This window comes from Perissodus microlepis, chromosome 19, assembly GCF_051167445.1.
Source record: "Perissodus microlepis isolate ML-2025 ecotype Zambia chromosome 19, ASM5116744v1, whole genome shotgun sequence".
In the NCBI taxonomy this organism is placed as follows: domain Eukaryota; kingdom Metazoa; phylum Chordata; class Actinopteri; order Cichliformes; family Cichlidae; genus Perissodus; species Perissodus microlepis.
In genome coordinates this window covers 25,210,909-25,229,971 of record NC_140479.1, presented here as the reverse complement: position 1 = coordinate 25,229,971, position 19,063 = coordinate 25,210,909, and the positions used below count along the sequence as shown (strand labels likewise).

Sequence of the window (19,063 nt, the reverse complement as noted above, 5' to 3'; positions counted from 1 at the left end):
ACAGGCTGCTGGTAACAAAGTGCCTAAACAAACCATTTAAAATTGGTTCTTTCCTGTTGACCTGTCTGTTATGTGTAGACACAACACTGGTTCAGCCCTTGAGTTAAGTGCCTGTTTTATCTTTGAACGATTCATAAGTCAGTGTTAAGTGGTTTAACAAACAAAGAAAGCATTCCTCTGGAATTTTGCAATATTATTTTAGTTATTTTCTACCGTCTAGTTATTTTAAGTTAGCTAGTTTTTTTTGTTTTTGTTCTTTTGCTTTTAGTTGGGGAGACAATTTTCCTTTCATTCCAAGTCCACAGTGGTGAAGGAGAAGTGTGAGTGGACAGAAATATCCAAACCATAGCAGGAAATTTACAAAACTTGCCTCCAAACCAGCAAAAGTGAAGCTGTGACACAGATTTGAACCCAGTTTACTTTTTCTATTTGAATACTGTTAAGGAGCAGCGTTTACGTGCAGTAAAAAACACAAAACAAACATAAATAAACCAAAAATAAAAGTTAGCAGAACATGCTACATTACAAACATGTTAAAGGATCAGTGGTGGAAGGGGGGGGGGGGCAGCGGTTGCTGATCACGTGAAAAGAAAGTCACATGACTAGTGCGCATACAGTAACCTGGTCGCTTGAGTTTGGAAAGCTGAAACAGGAGAGGACACCATGAACAAACTGTGAGTGCTTTAGATAACTTCAGAGCTTATTTACATAAATAATGAAGAGTGCGATACCGTGAACTGTTTAAACGTAGCTAACCCACGTTTTTTACGTCACTGGTGACCTATAGCTGCTGCTAATGTAGCAGGTTAAAGTGGCCGTGGGACGTTAAAGCTGTAATAAACTAAACAGCGCTTTTCTGTAATAGATGTAGCATTAGCATAACGCTATGTGTGCATGAAGGCAGGAAGAAATGCGTATGATTTTAATTTTACCTTCTTACCTGAATCACATTGAAACGTCAAAGATGCACCAAGACATCTTTTGTTACCGACCAGAAATAACACTAGGTGCTAATTGTAGTTTTGACAAAACTTCCGGGTTTGTTTTGGGTGTATCTGATTTTCAATGCTTTGATTTCTCCTTTCTTCCAGCAGACTGGTCTTCTCCTTGCCGTTTTTATTCAGTTCGGTGGTCTGGAGTGGATATCTGGAGTCAGACCAGGATGTCTTGTGAGCAAACATACAATTTTAAATCTGTTATGATATGTATTATTTACTTTAAGTTACATCTGGATTTCTGCTAGCTATAGACTGTAAAGTGAGGTATGATTCATATGTAATTAATTACTGGGTGCTGTGTTTATTAATAAGTCTGTTATACCAGGTCTCCCAGCCATTTAAATGCTTGCCAATTTAATTTCTGACTGTTAAAATGCATTTTCAAAATTTTTATTCCTCTTTACACAGGATACCACAGGAGTGGGCTCATGTGGATCGGGTTGGTCCCACAGAAGAGCTCGAACTGACCTTTGCCCTGAAGCAGCAGAATGTTCACCTGCTGGAGGAAAAGCTCAGGCTGGTGTCAGACCCTGACTCAGTTCAGTATGGTATGGATCTATCCGATAACTGCAACCTTTACATTTTAAAAACAGAAAGAAATACTCCTTTAAACGTTAACCTGTGCTCGTTTGCACTCCAGGTAAGCATCTCAGTCTGGAGGAAGTAGCCTCCCTCATGCGTCCCTCTGACCTGACCGAAAAGGTGGTGCATCGCTGGCTGCAGAGTCATGGGATTACAAACTGCCTTACGATTCGCACTCAGGACTTTTTGCAGTGCACCATGACTGCAGAGTAAGCATATTTCTTTGGCAGCATTTGTTCTGCTTACTCAACTCACTTGCTCATGACACAGTTAAAGCGCAAAGTCACTTCTTCAACACGGGTTCTGTAGCAGTGTAAATCTCCCACTAATGCTTGTATCTTGTGATATAGTTCCTCTTTATGCGGTTTTGGGTTAAAAAAAAATCAGACATTGACCTTTAGTAAAATGAAATTCATAAATCAAGGCTCAGACAAGGAGTAGATTTCACTTACTAGAAGTTCCAGTTTATCTGTTTTACATTGTTTCCTTTTTAAACACACATAAATGGACTTGCATGTGTTTGCATGGTAATGACAGTAAATGATAGTTGTACTGAATTCTTTTGTTTGCTTTTTTCCCTCAGGACTGCAGAGAGGTTACTTCCAGGAAGCAGATTTCACCATTATATGAGAGATGGACATTATTTAGTGAGGTCTTCAGCTCCATACTCGGTTCCCGATGACGTTCATCATCACCTTGACTTTGGTGAGCTCCATTTCAAAAGCTGCTAATTATTATGTTGGGTTTTTTAGACCTAGGTCATAAAGTTCTACGATTGCTTGCAAAAAAAAATATACCTACTCACATTTTGCTGCAAAAACTCCAGCTTGGATTCTTTTTTTTTTAGATTGCTTCTTTGTCCCGTTCAGTCCACTTGAATAGATGTCACTACTGCCCACTGGATCCTCAATAACCTTTTCATTACATTTTTTTTAACCAGGAATTTTATTTTGGGGAAGAGGATAGTGTCACATAGGGCCTAAATTTTTGGGTGGTTACTTAAATTGTCATTGTGGCCAAGAAAACTCCAGTGTGGCACCAAATATTCTCCCTCACAAGCGTCAGGGTGTTACAGTAGAACCCAAGTTTGACCCTGACCTGTGTGTGTGTGTTTACATGTATTCACCGCTTCTGCAGTGTTAATGACCTGTTAAAGTCCTACAAATCACACTTTTAATCATCATATAGTGCTTTATTCTAACCACCTTAAGTACAGCCAGAATTTAAATCAGGAACCTTGCTGGTGTAAGGTGACACTGCTAACCACTGCACTGTTCACTTTTTCCTTAGAAACTGTTGCTTGGTGTGTGCGTCCTGGTGCTTAGCCACAGGGTAATTTTTTACACAGAAGTTGTGGGTTTCTCTCGGATATTTCTGTTGAAATCGTAAATACCAACGTGCAAGTGGTCAGAATGGCACTTCAGTGACTAATCAAAAAAGGAATAAATAGAAACTACACTAAAAGTGGGCTGGGGATGCAGGTGAGGAGATATATTTGGAGATATGTTTGTGTATTGTATGTACGGTCGGCAAGGTCTGTCATCTCGGTTGTGGGCAAAAGACCTGCAACTGACAAATAAAGGCTATCTCATCTCATCTCATATTTGGGTTCAAAGTCTTTGAACTTTATGAGAGCATCTCATATGATTAGGTTTGGATCTGCATTGACACTGCCGCCCCCGTGACCCTGAAGTACATAAGTGGTTAAGAAAGTGGATGTGGGATAAAAAAAAATTTTAATGTGTGTATGCTTCTGCAGTTGGAGGACTTCACCGTCTTCCTCCTAAGGGACTGGATCTCAGCAAGAAGCAGAAGTCTAAGGCAGGGTTTCACCTCGGGGTGACTCCTGCCGTTTTAAGGACTCGCTACAATCTAACATCAGCTGATGTGGGATCAGTTCAGAACAACAGCCAAGCTGTAGCTCAAGTATGATACACTCACCTTATTATTTAAGGGATGAAAGGTTAAATGTTGCAACTAGCCATATAACCTTCAGCTCCAAGTCTTTAATCTGACTATAACGTGGTGTAATTTTTCACTTTAGCTAGCTGCTTTCTCTTTTAGTTTTTGGAGCAGTATTACCATCCCGCCGACTTGGCTGAGTTCATGGCCATGTTCGGTGGTGGCTTCCAGCATCGGTCTGAGGTGGATCGAGTTGTAGGAACCCAGGGGGGAGGAAAAGCTGGTATAGAGGCCAGTCTGGATGTAGAGTACATCATGAGCACAGGGGCAAACATCTCCACTTGGGTCTTCACCAATCCAGGTATGAGAAAGAGAGACTTCAGACTTTGTCTTTCTATTTTTAGATTATTCAAAACAAAATCATGATATAGAAATGATAAACCCTTTAGCAAAGAGGTCAGAGCTTGAAGTTTAAAGCAAGAAAAAAAACAACCTCCACACAGAGTAACGTTTCTTTTTTCCCTTTAAATTGTTCTGCTGTGCCTCCAGGTCGCCATGAGTCCCAGGAGCCTTTCCTCCAGTGGATGATTTTGCTCAGCAACATGACTGACCTGCCCTGGGTTCACACTATCAGCTATGGAGATGATGAAGACAGTCTTTCTGCAGCCTACATGACGCGCATCAACACAGAGTTCATGAAGGCTGGCGTCAGAGGAATCTCATTGCTCTTTGCTTCTGGTCAGTAATAACAGTAACATTTGTAACAGTAACATGTGTGTGACATGTTGTGATGCTTTTTGTGGTTTTCGTCACCTTGGTTAAAAATGAGACTTGACTTGAATAACTGGGGAATTCTTTAGAGGCCCAAGAAAAACCTGATCGTGTAAAGAAAATAAGAGGCTTTGTCTCCTTGGCAATATGCCACCTGACTGTAAAGTCACTCTCATTGTCAGATCATTATGTCACTTGAAACATGAATACAGCACCATTGTTTCATACTGAACCCCTGATGGCACGGCGTGTGTACGCGATACCTTTTTGTTCTGCTTGCTTTTTATCACGGCTCCAAAGCAACAGTCAATAGGCTGCCAGTCATTAGTAAGATTTACTGCACCATCACCTGCCACCTCACTTATAATCACCCTGATCTTGTGTCGTGTTCAGGTGACAGTGGTGCTGGATGCAGACATCTGGGCAAAGAAAACACCTTCAGGCCCAGTTTCCCTGCCTCAAGGTAAAACATCAACTCCAGTTTTGTGAAACTAAAGCAGCGTGTAATTATTTGCAACAGATAGTTTATTATATTAAAAAAATCATATTTAAAGAGCTTCTTGTTTCCAGCCCATATGTGACTACAGTAGGAGGCACATCATTCAAGAACCCCTATAAGGTCACGTATGAAGTCACAGACTCCATCAGTGGTGGAGGCTTCAGCAACATCTTTAAGATGCCCGACTACCAGGTAATAACATCAAAACATCAGCCTTTAGTGAGAGATTAATTTATGATCCATCTCCGTTCATTTGTTTATCCAGTGATCATTGTGTGTTTTTCTCCCAAAAGTCAGTGTAAACAGTGCTATCTGTGCTCTGTGTGTGTTCCCACAGACCACTGCGGTGAATAGCTATCTAAAGACTGTAGCGGCATCCCTCCCTCCTAAGTCATACTTCAATACCAGCGGAAGGGCTTACCCAGACATGGCTGCCCTATCTGATAATTACTGGGTGGTCAGCAACAGAGTGCCTGTCCCGTGGGTGTCGGGGACCTCGGTCAGTATCCTTTGTAGCAAATAGAGAATTGACAATGTAGCAGAGGAGGAAAAAAGAAACGGAAGAACCATAAAATTAGCCCAATGGGCAAACTGACAGACTAAACGAAGCTGGTGCCTTTTTTCCTCTATGGAAATGGAAATGTTGCAGGTTTAGTTTTTTTGGACAGATACGTTTATTTCCAACAAAGTACACTTCATGTATGGACATTCATCGAAGCAACATAACAAATATATTAGACATCTGTATATAAATAACACAGATTCTGTGGTTGAAATGGAGTTGGTCCCGTCTAATAAATAATAGAAATATTCATCAATGGCTCATATAGAGTAAGACAAGTGCATTCATACCTACACACTGATATGCATACAACAAAAATGCACAATCATACATCTGTACATACATTTATCTATACCATACATACCTGTACCTGTAGTTTCCAGAACAGACTCTGTGCAGTTAGGATGGATCTGAGCAGGCAAACTCAATAGCTACAGGAGATTTTCTTTAAAATGAGTGAAGGTCTAAAAGGGTGATGCTTCATTCCCCCATGTTGCGCTCTTCAGCTTCCTTTGCATTTGGTACAAAAGCCTTACACATCATGGGAGGTTTATTTCAGTTAAAGAAATGTTTGTGTTTACAGAGTGTAGCCACCCCCATTCACCACCTGCTGCACCTGCAACAGTTGGCACTTACCTTAAATCACTTGCTTTGAATGTCTGCTTCTTGTGGCTCATTGCATCTCACATGCATTGCTTACCAATCCAGGCATCGACCCCTGTAGTCGGAGGTATGCTTTCCCTCATCAATGATCAACGTTTCATGAAGGGCCTGCCTGCCCTGGGCTTCCTCAACCCCCGACTCTATAAGCTGAATGGAAAGGCCTTATTTGATGTAAGTGCAGCTAATTATACTATTACTGTAGATAAGTACTTGAAGTAATTATTGGAGGACTCTTGTTGTTACCAAACTATTGAAGAATGCTCCACTTGTATAGATTACATAACATAGACACTGTGACGCTTTAACCGAAAAACAAGCTTTGTTTACGCTGCTACTGTTATGACGGTTATTCACTAAGGCATTTTTTTAAAACAAGAAACCAAATATCCATGGTCGAGGTCTGGTTCCTAAATGCCATTCACTTTTGTCTCAAGGTAACTGAAGGTTGCCACTATGGCTGTCTGGACGAGCAGGTTCAAGGGCAGGGTTTCTGTGCCGCACCTTCGTGGGATCCTGTTACCGGCTGGGGTACGCCAAACTATCCTGCCCTGCTGGCTGTCCTCCTGAGTGATTAGCTGCAAATAACCCACCAGCGCCTGCTCTGAGAGTAGACGCCAGACACACAATGCCAAAGGCAAAAGGGTCGAATAGCTATACTCTAGGTTGCCTCTTTTGGTTTTATTCAGGTATACGTTTGAAGTTGAAGGATTATTGAACTCCTAAAGATTTTTGTTTGCTGAATCATTTAAGGATAATTGCATCGCCTCTCATTTTAAGGCTTCAAACTGTTCAAGTATGTTTGTCAGGGATAATTATAGTGGTAGTTTTTTAAAACTGCACTACAGCTGCCATTTTCTGCTGTTCACTGCATTTATAACTGACCCAGATTTGAGATATTCTTGGCTTTACATCCATCCCTTTAGATACACAGTGAGGACGTACAGTTGGCTATGCAAAAAGATTAAATAACTTTATTGAAAAGGTGGAAATATATACTGTAATCACTTCTTATGCACAGCTTGTTTTAAAATAGTGCTGTTGATTGTTAATGACTGTGAGCTGGATTAATATCTGATCTGTACAGGGAATGAGACTTCCAAACTACTCGGCAGGGATAAACTAGGTACAAGTCATCGTGTTGTTTGAGATTTTTAAAACACCGCTCATGTATGTGCACTAAAAAGGGGAACATACTTTGTGGTGTGCTGATTAAGAGGACCTTTGAAATCTTGATTTGCTGCTGTGAAATGACAAGATGTGTTGTAATATGTGGATTTGAAGTGATTCAGCAATTCTACCCACCAGCATTGTTGTACTTGTTGTGAAAGCACTGCCTTTACTATTTTTGTGGACTGATTAAAGCCAGATTATGTACAACAAAATGTCAGATGGGTGTTCAGTATTATCCTCGATGTTTGAAAGTATGTTATGATGGTTGCAGTTTGGAAATGTGAGCTTATTAGAGCTTCCTTTGGCTGTCACAATGGGTTGCCACAGGAGCCGGAGCTACATATTTGACTTTTACAACAATCAGCCTTTGTGGCACAACCCTCTCAGGGATTTTTGTCTCCTCCCAGTCTCAATCATCATTTACCTGTGGGTGAATTCATCAATCGCCACACTTTGAAGCTAACATTTTAATTTATTATTAATCAAGAAAAATCTGCAAATTATGCATTGAAAATAAGTGTAAATAGATAAATGTAATAGATGTGGGTTATGACTAAAGACCTTATACAAACTGGTTAAAGTTGAAAATTCTGCCCTGTCATTTCCAATGCAAATGTGAACACGGCCTCTGGCCTCTACTGTTTTCAGTATCCTGGCACGCGAAGAAAAACAAGCCGACAAACTAATTTTTACAGATGAACCTTTGTAACTGCAAAAGTTCAAGCTGTAAGATGACAAAACTACCATTTGTGTGTACGCATGGAAAAGGATTAAAACAAAAAGAAGTTCCACTTGTTTATTTCTATTTGAATGAAAGAGGAAACCAAAGTTTGGTAATTCCCTGTGAAAGACTTCGACAAGTTAACCTGTTACATTGTTATTATTCTATAGTATCAAAAATGTACAAGTATCCCAGTTATATGACAATAGAGGTTTTAGTTTTGTTTTTTAAATTAAGTATAAAATATTTGAGAATGATTTCAAACTGAGAACAAATGACACCGTTTTGCATTGGTAGTGCAAGGGGGAAACATTTTAATCACTGATTACTATTGAAAATCACATGTCTATGATCTACAGGATATTGTGTTGTAGAAAATGAAAATATGCAGAGACCACCCAGTCACATCCTCGAAACACACACGTGAGGAAGAAAGGGAGGAGGTAAAACAAACCGAAACCTCTTCGAAGAAGAGCTACAGAAACAATCTGACTACATACATCACCACAGAGCCTACAGCCCCTTTCAGACATGCAATCCCTTTCATTAATTTTGAGGGCACCTGAATGCGTCAGCTGCCCAAGTGTATGTTCGCTTATCCTTAAATGGCAATCTCGTTAGGTCGGACCTGGAAATGTTTACTTCTAACTTTTCAAGACAAATCTGAATGCATGCAGTCAAATTAAGAGAGGTGCATCTGAGTGATTTTGACTGTGCATGTTTCCATTTAAACTTTGCTTTGAAGCTGAACTCATGAGGGAATGCCCTCAACAGCAATACATACAAATCTCTCCAAAATCAGGTTCTAATTTATGATAAAGACATTCCTCTTTCAATAAACAGAAGAGACATCTCTCTTTCTCTGAGCCTGTGTGCAGCTCTCTGAGCAGCACATATACACACAACCTGCTCTTAGTGACTATGACAGAAGAAACTAAAAACAGTGAAAAGAGTCGATCCTGAGAAAACCTGCTGTCACAGAGTCAACAAGGCTTTTCCAGGAAGGGCAAGTACTGCATGCGTACTGCGACTCTCCCAATCACTGTCGTGTGTGTCTAAATAAAACTTTGAGAAAAACATAAACATAAAAATGACCTACATCTGAAGGACAGAAAGCCATTACTTTCACAGATCCCATGTCTGAAAAGGGCTTTGTTCATTAGTGTACAATATGCACACTTGGGGAAAAGTACAAAATTGAAAATGTGTCATTGCTAAGGATTGACGCAAATTTGAAGAATATTGCAAAAACATTTTTTTTTTTAAACTGCTCGTCTTAAGATATAAATAAGTTTCTTGGGTGCAGATCCATGAAATAATATCTCCACAAGAAGAAACTGTTAAGTTGTTCCATCCAGGTAGAGCCAGAGTAGGGCAAGAGGCCTGAGGGGGTCGGGGTTCTCACAAGTTGCTTGTTGAAAACCTCTGTGTATCAAAAAGTTTGTGAAGACGCCTTTTTCCGTTTAAACGTTTTACCCTAGAGGCAACACAAAGGGACTTCTTATGTCACAACAAAGCAGGCCAAGGGATCTTTTGGCTGTCGAAGGAGCGGACATACAGGTCAAATCCTCCAGTGTTTCCTTGTGTTGTCGTTCGTCTGAAGCGCGGCTCATTCACTGGTTATTTTTGGCTTTGGCGTGTGTGAGGATGTGAGACTTCAGGTTGGTGGACTGGGCAAATTTTTTGTTGCAGCCATCAAAGGGGCAAACATACGGACGGTCTCCAGTGTGAATACGCACATGTGTGCGCAAGTTAAAGTCCAGGGAGAACCGCTTGCCACAGCCCTCAAATGTGCACTGGGAAAGAGACAGAGAGAGTGTTAATGCTACTTCATGTCTCAACTTAGCTCACGTATAACTTAGCTCAGTAGCCTTATGATGAAATAGCAAAATTTGCATATAACCACTCTTAAAACCACTCTTTTTATGTCCTACTATTAAATCAAAGTAAATATTTGCAGGCTGTCTGAGAAAGCCAAATAACTGACAGCCTGCCACGTGTGAGACCTCACCTGGAAAGGTTTCTCTCCCGTGTGTACGAGTTGATGCCTCTTCAATTTCGAACTCTCGACAAACGCTTTGCCGCACTCTGCGCAGACGTGCACCCGAGGCCCGTGGGTGTGCAAGTGTTTCCTCATTGCAGAGTTGTCCCTGAACATCTTGGTACATCCCTGACAGGGAAGAGGAAACACAGTTAGTTTAACTTGTTTGCACATAAAGGCATGCCAATGCATAACACACTTGCATATTCTCAAAAGAGGTGTCACAACAAATACACAACAATCAGCAAACTTCTGAGCTGCAACATGCAGAGCACACGTACTTTGTGTGGACAGGCTATCGTCCTGGGCGCGTCGTCTTCTTTTACTTTTCTCGGCTTCATTCTGCAACAGAAATGGAAGTAGCTGCATGTAAACTAGCATTAGAAAAAAAAAAAAAAACCAGAACACAGATAAATAGCATTTATTTGCATACGGTGCTATTGTTTAGCATTTTAACATATGTAAATGCATGCATTTACATATGTTAAAATAGAGTTGCATTTATGCTCAATGTTGCACTTCACACAAAACAAAACTAGAGTGTGCAAAACTGCATCTAATCTATCAGGTCTGCAGAGTTTTCAGCAGTGTTTCTTGTCTGTCTTTCATGGAGCCAATACAGTTTTGTTTTGAAAGCTGCACTGTGTTTCAACATTATCACCACTTACCTTGCAAACTCTGCCAGCTGTTTGGGGTCTGACAGGTCAATGCCTGGGATGCCTCCAGGAGGAAGCTTTTTCCCTGTCATGTATTCCGAATAATCTGGAGGAGAGTTTTCTCCTGTGATTTGCTCCTCGTGGTCTATGTCCTTTTTGTCATCTAAAAGATAGAGGGACAGTTTTTAAAAGAAATCCATAACTACAGCAGTGCATTTTGAGCTCTCTGTGCCCTCACTAATTTCCTACTTAAATATTACGGAAAATCCGGTTGTTGCTAAATAGGTGATTTCTGTTGAGTTGCAAATGGTTTAATCTCAAAAGTACACTATAAACAGTTTTCCAAACAGTATGAATGGTGCATTTGTGTGACAGTCTATTCAACATAAAATGTGAGGAAAAACAGAAAATTGAAAAGATTTTGCGTTAAATACATAACGATTCACTGTAGAAACGCAAGTAAGGTGAGGTTGGCTGCACAAAGTTTACAAAAAAAAATGTTTTCCAAATAAAATTTAAATTAAAACTCGATGTGTTTTTTAATCATCTCAATTTTCATTTTCTCCATGTGTTGAATAGCCAGTTCAAAATCAGTTTCTGTATCAAGCTGATAAAATCACACTTTTTAGGGTTCACGCAAAGAATTAAAAAACATGATACAGTTTCCGAAACAAAATACACAGTTTATTGTATTTTTAAAATCATGTGACTAAAAACGCGTGACTAAAGGGGAAAAACTGTAATGTTTGAGGGGTTCCTGAATGCACCGCCTCCACCGACTTCGCTGAGCTGAACTGAACTGCGCCACAGCGGCCTAGCGGAGCTAGCTGCACTCGCTCCCACTCTCGCCGCCATCTTCGTCGGCCAAATAAACGCCATTTTTTCGGGCCGCCATACTTTCTAGACCGGGGAAATATGGCGGCGCCCATCGACACATAAAACATGGCTTCCCATAAAAACAAAAACATTTCAAAGGGAGTTTAAGTGGCTCGGAGTTGGGAAATGTTTCCTACTTTGGCGGAGGACAAGGCCCCAGCAGGGCCCAGTCACACGACACACATCCTGAGAACAAAGCGAGGCGCCAGCTTGCAGGAATTCACTTAACTTACCCGATGCCCACATAGTGACTGAAAATTCCCCCTCCAACGTCTTTATCTGGACCTGCTTCTGTTCCCATTTTCTGCCCATTTCTCCCCCACTCAGGTAGCTCTTTTTGCCCGATTTCTTTCCGCTTCCAGCCTTCTTCATCCGGCCTGTTGACGAGCTTTTCCCGGCCACAGTAACCAGAGTCTGTTCGATATAGTCCTCCTCCACGGCGGGCACTGGGATAAGAATTTGGTCCTCGAAACCATCATCTGTGTGCAGTTCGGAGTCATCCTCACCCACCACTTCTTCTCTCGTCTGCACCAAAATCACCTCCTGGTGCGGGTGAATCGAGTTCGGATCATCTGTATCGAGAGGCTGTAAGGCGATCATAGGCTGGTGCTCACCGTCGTCTCCAACAACTGTGGTCTCGATTGTCTCTACTTCGATTTCGTGCAATTCAACTATTTCGGCCGGCATTTCTGAGCCATCCGTTTCTATGTACAGGGTGTCCCCCGATGCCATGATAACTTTCGTGTATTGCTTCTTCCTATTGCTATTTATTTTACACTCTAGCCTTCCCTCCTCTCTACTCTCTATCTGCCCCCCCTCTCGCTCTCTCCGACAACAACTCCACAGTCTCACTAGTGTATTCTCGCCGCCACAACGCTCCAGTTCTGAAATCTCGCGAGATTCAAGGAAAAAGTGCCCTGACAGATAGATTATCTTTAGTTTACAGATTATTACACACACATTTTTATGAAATAAATATAAATGTGCATAATATTATGTATGTTTTAACGTAAATACACATCTTCTATGAATGTCTGACGACACAAACTAAACACTGTATCTTTATTTGTAACATACACATCATTATATACATTATGGGTTCACAGTTTGTGGGTTTTTTTTTTATCATATAGTAAAATGCGTTTTTTGATGATCCAGTTTATAAATTAAATAAAGGGGACAAAGTTATTGTTTTTCTTATGAAACTTAGAAATATTCAATTTACAAATACATCAAACAAAAAAGCAGCAAATAACTGAAAAGCGTGATAGCTTGCTATTTTTTCCATGCCAGATAATTTGTGTAGTGGAAACAAATGAGTTGGAAATGTAACAAAAGAAGCACATAAACACTGATATCCAACCTTAAAGCAAAAATTCTGACCTTGACAGTTACAATATGTAACTGTGTGTAAGCTGTGTGTGTTTTCCAGTTAAATTCTTCACTCATTCTTTGAGAGTATATGCCTACTGTAGTACCATTACAGTCCCACCTCCCCTTAATACAACATATTAAAAAAGGTTTCTAGTCTCCACGACAGAAAACACTCGCTGCGGGGTTGCATACATTTCAGCAGGTGCACACGCAGGTTTGCCCCTGCGTCAACTTTCGGAGGAGGGGCGTGAGACCACACCCTAAACCTTCTGTCTGCAACCTGTCAAGGTGGGTGTGTCCCGATACTTCGAAGGTTTGATGACACGGAGCCGGATGCCTCACACGCAGAGTAGATAGCCATGGGGAAGACAGGTGGAAGAGGCAACTTTGAATGGGTCTACACTGACCAGCCGCACACTTCAAGAAGAAAGGAAATTCTGGGTAAGAAATGACAGAAGATTTTTTTTTAAAAAAACAACCCAAAAAAAGTCCAGATTGTTTTTTAAAGAAATTGCGCTTTACAAGTCAACGTGCTAACAGTTGAGGTCAGAGTTTTTTTCTCTGACTATACTTATAAAACTGTAGCCGGTTAAACCTGTTTACAAGCAGTTGCTTAACGAGCTATCAGCTCACAGTGGATGCAGTGAAAACGTAGAAACGAACATGCCGCTCATGATAAACACGTAGTTTTATTACTTGTACTTGAAGTTACGCATACTTGTACTGTTTTAGGTGCGACGAGATCGATTTACTTATTACTTTAAAACCGTGTATTTATTGGCGAAGGTATAGCGTGTACCTGGAGTGTACTCCAGTTAAAATCAATGCAAACGAACAATTAAATAAATAAGAGTACAGCGTGCTGTTAGTGGAATTTCAAATCTGATGTTGCAGTCTTCATGTTTACTTTTGATTGCGGTTTTAAAACTAAAGTCAGTTATTTCTTAAAAGGAAACACGGGGTATAAACGAGGATTAGCATGTTTCAAGCTCGTGATAGTGACACATTTAATTCACTTCAACATTTCTTTTTTCCGAATCCCCCTAACTTGTGAAATAACAGGAATGTAGTGACAGTTCACATTTCCAAATCATGACTGTCACACTCTGAATGCTAATCCTTAAATGATAAGAAAGGTTTTACAGGTTCCTGGGAAATCCTTTAATCATGACACGAATGAGCCAACAGAATGTATCCAAACTGTTTGGAGTTTCCATTTTTTTCTTTTTATTTTTCCCTTGCCTATAAAATATGTATCACAAACTAATAGGTTATCTGATCCGTCATTTGATCCATTTTAAAAGCTCTGCTGCTGAAGTGTATTTAATTCTGGCTTTACCCAGTATTTGTATGCTTACTTGGGTGTGAAAGACACACCTAGTAGGTGGTGGGTTTCTTGACACTACAAACTCCTAAATTATTAAACTGTTTATTGTCCTCTGCTCTGAGGGGACAAGGATGTGGTGGAGAGATGTGTTAGAGGTAATTGTGCTTCAGATCCTTTTACTTTACCATTTGATGGAAGTGGCACCTTTTGATAGAAAAACAAACAGTTTAATAAATTAAATGGCTTTTTTTTCACATCTGCAGACTGAAGGTTCAGGCGGGACTCACAGGCCATAAACTTAACATTATACTGCACATTCAAAGGACAGCAGTACCTGCCATTACAGATGCTTATGAGACCACACATGTGATCAACCACCACATGTTGATAGAATAATGTGTGAATTAATTTTGGCCTTGACCTTTCTAGTTGAAACCTGAGGCTGATACCCTATGCTGGAAAATTATCTAACAGTAAGGCAAATGAAAGGCCTTTCTTGTTTGACACGATGAAGTCAAAATTCTCTAATGGCTTTACAACATGTGTTCTGCATGGACACATTAAGAAGTTATTACTGGAGTTTTATGATGCCTGGTCATTGATTTAACTTCATACCCTGGAGGCAGGCTGTGACAGCATCTGAAAATTTATGGTCCATTATCGGCTTTAATTAGGAAAAAGGGAAGGACGCTCTGGAGGTGAGCTCACATTGAGCCACAGATTTGAAAGCAATACTAATGCTGATGTAATGCTTGTATGTTGATGAATGATTGTTTCACAATGGGAGACTGCAGGGAAGCAACAGGGAATTCTTGTTGGGTAAACATTCATAGAATAAAGGGGATTTGGTCCGTAGAGGAGACTATCAAAATATGAAACGGTCACTGGGACCCAGCCCCAGTATCCTTAATCTATTAGTCACCAAGGTAAGAAAGTTTTGCATAGAGACATTACACAACCTGAAACTGAGGAAGTATGTCAGATTTGCATGCGACATCCCGCGATGGTGTGTGGCTAACTTTGATGTAATGCATATGCTCTGTATGGTGTGATTGTAAAGTCTTAGTAGCCGAATCACTTGGCACAAAGCTTTTTCACTTACCTGCCCAAATTTCTTTGCTGTTCCCATAAGGTGGGGCCAGTGCAACAAATCAGAACCTGTATGACCTAATTATTATTATTTTTTTAATTCTAAAAGTCTTTTTTTTTTTTTTAAAAAAAGAATGATTTTTCAAATGCTCTTTTGTTTCTCCCTGAGTTTAATTTCCCGCAGCAAAACAACACCTCTGCCAATTAAAGCTTAGTTTTATCAGCATGGTTTTCCCAAGAGAAGGGTAGCTACCTCACAGCTTGTTTGCTGAGAGCAACCTTAGGAAAATTACTGTGAAACATATGCTGTGCAAGTCACTGTTTCAGAAAAAAAAATTAATTCATTTCTTTTATCCTCATTTTCTTCACTGCTTCCTTTAATCTATTATTCCCTTTCCTCACATGTCCTCTGCCACTCCTGCTATTCTTTCTTTCTTTTTCAACAATCGCATTACTCCTGCCTTTGCTCTTTTCCATCCCTCTTTTTTTCTTGCTTCTCTCCTCAGCCAAATATCCACAGATCAAGTCTCTGATGGGTCCAGACCCCCAGTTGAAGTGGGTGGTATCGGGCATGGTCCTAACCCAATTCCTGGCCTGCTTCCTGGTCCACGACCTCTCCTGGAAATGGATCTTCTTCTGGGCCTATGCATTTGGAGGCTGTATTAATCACTCCCTGACTCTGGCTATCCACGACATCTCCCACAACGTGGCTTTTGGTAACAAGCTGGCGAAGTGGAACCGCTGGTTTGCCATGTGGGCCAACCTACCCATCGGGCTGCCCTACTCTGCCGCCTTCAAAAAGTACCACATCGACCACCACCGGTATCTTGGAGGGGACCAGCTTGATGTTGACATACCTACAGACTTTGAGGGATGGTTCTTCTGCACCCCAGCCAGGAAGATCCTCTGGCTCTTCCTCCAGCCATTATTCTACGCCCTGCGCCCATTAGTGGTCAACCCAAAGCCAGTGGGTCGGCTTGAGATCCAGAATGCAATGGTTCAGCTTGTAGTAGACCTAATTATCTACTATTTATGGGGGGTGAAGCCCATCGTTTACCTCATTGCAGGATCTATCTTGGGTATGGGACTGCATCCGATCTCTGGACATTTCATAGCTGAGCACTACATGTTCCTTAAAGGACACGAGACATATTCCTACTATGGAGCGTTGAATTTGATTACCTTCAATGTTGGGTATCACATGGAGCACCATGACTTTCCCAGCATACCCGGCAGTAAACTACCTCAGGTGAGAACATATTACTGTTATAAATAGATTTGTAACAGTATAACTTATAACTTTGGACTTGAATGTACTGAGCGTAGAAAAATGAGCACAGTTATATCACTGAGTACTGTGGACAGATGATATGGGCCTCTCCTGACTTTTAGAACCTAAATACAACAGACACTGGGAAATGCCAAAAATCTAATTTCTTTTTCCCATTAACTGCAAGTATTTATGAGCTTAATGGGCAGGTTTTGTAAATGATTAACTGCCGCCTCTATCAGGACAGAGTGTTGGCACTTAATACAAGTTAACTGCCTTTAGGTTTGTTGACCACGAGTTTAAAGAACTCTTAAAAATCTATTTTGTTTAGTTACATTTTAACCCCCGTTCACGGCCCCCTTTTCATTGTCTAGTAAAACATTTCAGTCAGGATATGTCGAGCTGCATTCACCCCGACGTAATGTTTTGTGTAATATCATACAATATGCTGTTCTGTTTGCACAAATCAGCATTTGTTCTAGTCAAATACAGTCATGTCGAATTAGGTCGAATAAATAAAAGCCCTCAAATACTAAACACGTTAACTCTGCACTTCAGATGCAGGCTTTATACTCACCATTTGCAATATTTACTCTTTCTACACCCCCTTCTTTCGCACTGATATTTCTTCTCTTTCATTTTTAACTTCTTTTTTTTTAAACTGGCAGGTCAAGGAAATCGCAGCCGAGTATTACGACTCCCTGCCTCAACACACTTCCTGGAGCCGTGTATTGTGGGACTTTGTGTTTGACGACAGCATCGGGCCCTATTCCAGAATCAAACGGGAGTACAAGCTGAGCAAACAGGAATAAATTTCCGATTGATTGATTGATCTGCTAAGCAAGAATGTGAATTGTAGTTGTCAGACGTCGGCTAACCACAACAGAAAGTTGGCATGCTCTCTAGTTTTGTTGCATAGTGTGGATGTTACCATACGTAAGCCCAATAACATGTTTGACATTGTTATCTAATCAGTGCTGCACTCGTGTTACTATAAGGCAATGTGCACATTTCAGCTGCATATTTTACACAAATGAGATTTCACCTCATATAACTGGATGTTATTTATTCATGCTTGTATTCCTGCTATAAAAAGACAGCCAGTGTCATTGTGCAATGTGGAAATCTACTTGTACCCAGAAAGCACAAAGAAGAATTGCGGAAAAAAAGAAGGTAAAATTTTTCTTATCTGTGACTGAAGGCGATATAAAGCCATAACTTCGGGATAAAGGTCACATACATTCTCATGTGGTTTTACGGAGATGTCACTACCCCATGCCGTTTAGTTTTCCTGATTGTAAGCATTCGTCAAGCCTTGTGAGAGTTTATGCAGAAGCACAATCGCTTAGATTAGCAGTTGCACATCCGTCATGCAGAACAATGCTGAAGTGGAAAATAAGCATTGAAACTTACCTTCCAGTAAGAGGAGCCTTTTCTTCTGTGATGCCTCGTTCTGCTTGGTTGCAGCTGCATCGCCGTACAAGGATTGTATCTCAGAGTGTTAGGCTTGTTAAATGACCACACTGGTGTTTCTTCAGGTTGGACACATGTTCATGAAGTATTCATTTACATCGGTGTTGCTAAGGAGCCTCTTATGACCACTCTTTGATCATACAGTTTTTCTGTTTTTGGATTTAGTGTTTGCCATTTTAAATTAGTGACACACTAACCCGTATAAAGAATAAAATACCAGCGTGTGAAATGACAAGAAGCACAGTGGTGAAAAAGAAAGCATCTACAAGAATCACAAGCCACCACAAACGAAATTGTAAATAAATTACAAGCATGGCTACTGTTTTTATGGAGGGTTTGTGTTGTCTTGTCCACCCACTGACTGTTCAACCTAATGTATATTCAGTCTTAAGCATTATCTTGTTTATAAAAGTTCTATTTAAAAAACTGCACTACATAAAAAGTCTTTATAAGGAGAAACTCTGCATTCCTGAGTGTGTTAATGCTTTTGTCACTGTGGTATCCGAAGAAAAATATGCCTTCAAGGTTAAGACAAACTCGAAGATAGTGACACACACACACACACACACAGTGAGCAGGATACTGTGTAGCTGACAATTTTTTTTTTTTTTTTTTTTTTTGAATGAATGAATTTACTTCCAGCTTTTTAAATGAGAACGTAGTTGAGAGCGGACAGAGTGAACAGAATGCAACAACTGATATTCATCCAAAGCCTTCCTGCAAATACACATTTAGCTACCATCACAAAGGCCTACTTTTCATCTCTTGCACTTAGCTAGGTTTGCATATTGCCAGAGCAACCAATCCTCTTCACTTTTTTTTTTCTCCCCACATTGCTACCATCATCAAGGTTAACATCTCGTAGAAAGGGAACGTTCATAGAAACAAACCACTATAGTAAATGTACCACCGTTTATATAGATTTTTGCATGTGTGTGTCTTTTTTTTCTTTTGTTCTTTGTCCCCAAACCAAATAAACTTATTCATAGAGATGGGGTATTCATGCATACTTGGTGGGGGTGGGGTTCACAAAGCATAGGGTGACTAATATATATAATACTACATTTTTTTTTTTTATACCTAGGTAAA

General features: G+C 40.4%; 3 protein-coding genes across 4 annotated transcripts; 2 read left to right on the top strand and 1 right to left on the bottom strand.

Moving 5' to 3' along the window:
- The first annotated feature begins 586 nt into the window (after positions 1 to 586).
- tpp1 (tripeptidyl peptidase I) lies at positions 587 to 7,364 on the top strand. 2 transcript variants are annotated; one of them, XM_084915731.1, is made up of 13 exons: positions 587 to 674; positions 1,095 to 1,169; positions 1,407 to 1,546; positions 1,639 to 1,789; positions 2,164 to 2,285; positions 3,340 to 3,506; positions 3,645 to 3,843; positions 4,032 to 4,220; positions 4,647 to 4,716; positions 4,824 to 4,944; positions 5,090 to 5,251; positions 6,023 to 6,148; positions 6,412 to 7,364. In XM_084915731.1, the coding sequence occupies exons 1-13, from the start codon at positions 664 to 666 to the stop codon at positions 6,550 to 6,552; spliced, it is 1,674 nt and encodes a 557-aa protein (XP_084771857.1). In that variant the 5' UTR covers positions 587 to 663; the 3' UTR covers positions 6,553 to 7,364. The 2 variants fall into 2 exon arrangements, with proteins under 2 accessions (XP_084771857.1, XP_084771856.1); XM_084915730.1 differs by having other exon boundaries at positions 590 to 674; positions 1,092 to 1,169.
- A 798-nt stretch (positions 7,365 to 8,162) lies between these two features.
- On the bottom strand, positions 8,163 to 12,275 carry yy1a (YY1 transcription factor a). The gene is made up of 5 exons (XM_084915733.1): positions 11,675 to 12,275; positions 10,578 to 10,728; positions 10,191 to 10,251; positions 9,880 to 10,038; positions 8,163 to 9,664 (listed from the first exon to the last, which is right to left on the bottom strand). The coding sequence occupies exons 1-5, from the start codon at positions 12,171 to 12,173 to the stop codon at positions 9,482 to 9,484; spliced, it is 1,053 nt and encodes a 350-aa protein (XP_084771859.1). The 5' UTR covers positions 12,174 to 12,275; the 3' UTR covers positions 8,163 to 9,481.
- A 125-nt stretch (positions 12,276 to 12,400) lies between these two features.
- Positions 12,401 to 19,008, top strand: degs2 (delta(4)-desaturase, sphingolipid 2). The gene is made up of 3 exons (XM_084915734.1): positions 12,401 to 13,256; positions 15,738 to 16,480; positions 17,170 to 19,008. Exons 1-3 carry the CDS (start codon positions 13,175 to 13,177, stop codon positions 17,311 to 17,313), a joined length of 969 nt encoding a protein of 322 aa, XP_084771860.1. The 5' UTR covers positions 12,401 to 13,174; the 3' UTR covers positions 17,314 to 19,008.
- The last annotated feature ends 55 nt before the right edge of the window (positions 19,009 to 19,063 follow it).

Bases quoted from the DNA above. Each gene is read 5' to 3' on its own strand.
- tpp1 (XM_084915730.1), top strand. The intron at 1,790-2,163 runs GTAAGCATATTT...TTTTTCCCTCAG, and splicing joins CAGTGCACCATGACTGCAGA to GACTGCAGAGAGGTTACTTC. The intron at 4,221-4,646 runs GTCAGTAATAAC...TGTCGTGTTCAG, and splicing joins CTCATTGCTCTTTGCTTCTG to GTGACAGTGGTGCTGGATGC.
- yy1a (XM_084915733.1), bottom strand. From the start codon at position 12,173: ATGGCATCGGGGGACACCCTGTACATAGAAACGGATGGCTCAGAAATG. The intron at 10,252-10,577 runs GTAAGTGGTGAT...TTTCTGTTGCAG, and splicing joins CAGCTGGCAGAGTTTGCAAG to AATGAAGCCGAGAAAAGTAA. The intron at 10,039-10,190 runs GTACGTGTGCTC...CTTCCCTGTCAG, and splicing joins CGATAGCCTGTCCACACAAA to GGATGTACCAAGATGTTCAG.
- degs2 (XM_084915734.1), top strand. From the start codon at position 13,175: ATGGGGAAGACAGGTGGAAGAGGCAACTTTGAATGGGTCTACACTGAC. The intron at 13,257-15,737 runs GTAAGAAATGAC...TTCTCTCCTCAG, and splicing joins AAGAAGAAAGGAAATTCTGG to CCAAATATCCACAGATCAAG. The intron at 16,481-17,169 runs GTGAGAACATAT...TTAAACTGGCAG, and splicing joins CCGGCAGTAAACTACCTCAG to GTCAAGGAAATCGCAGCCGA.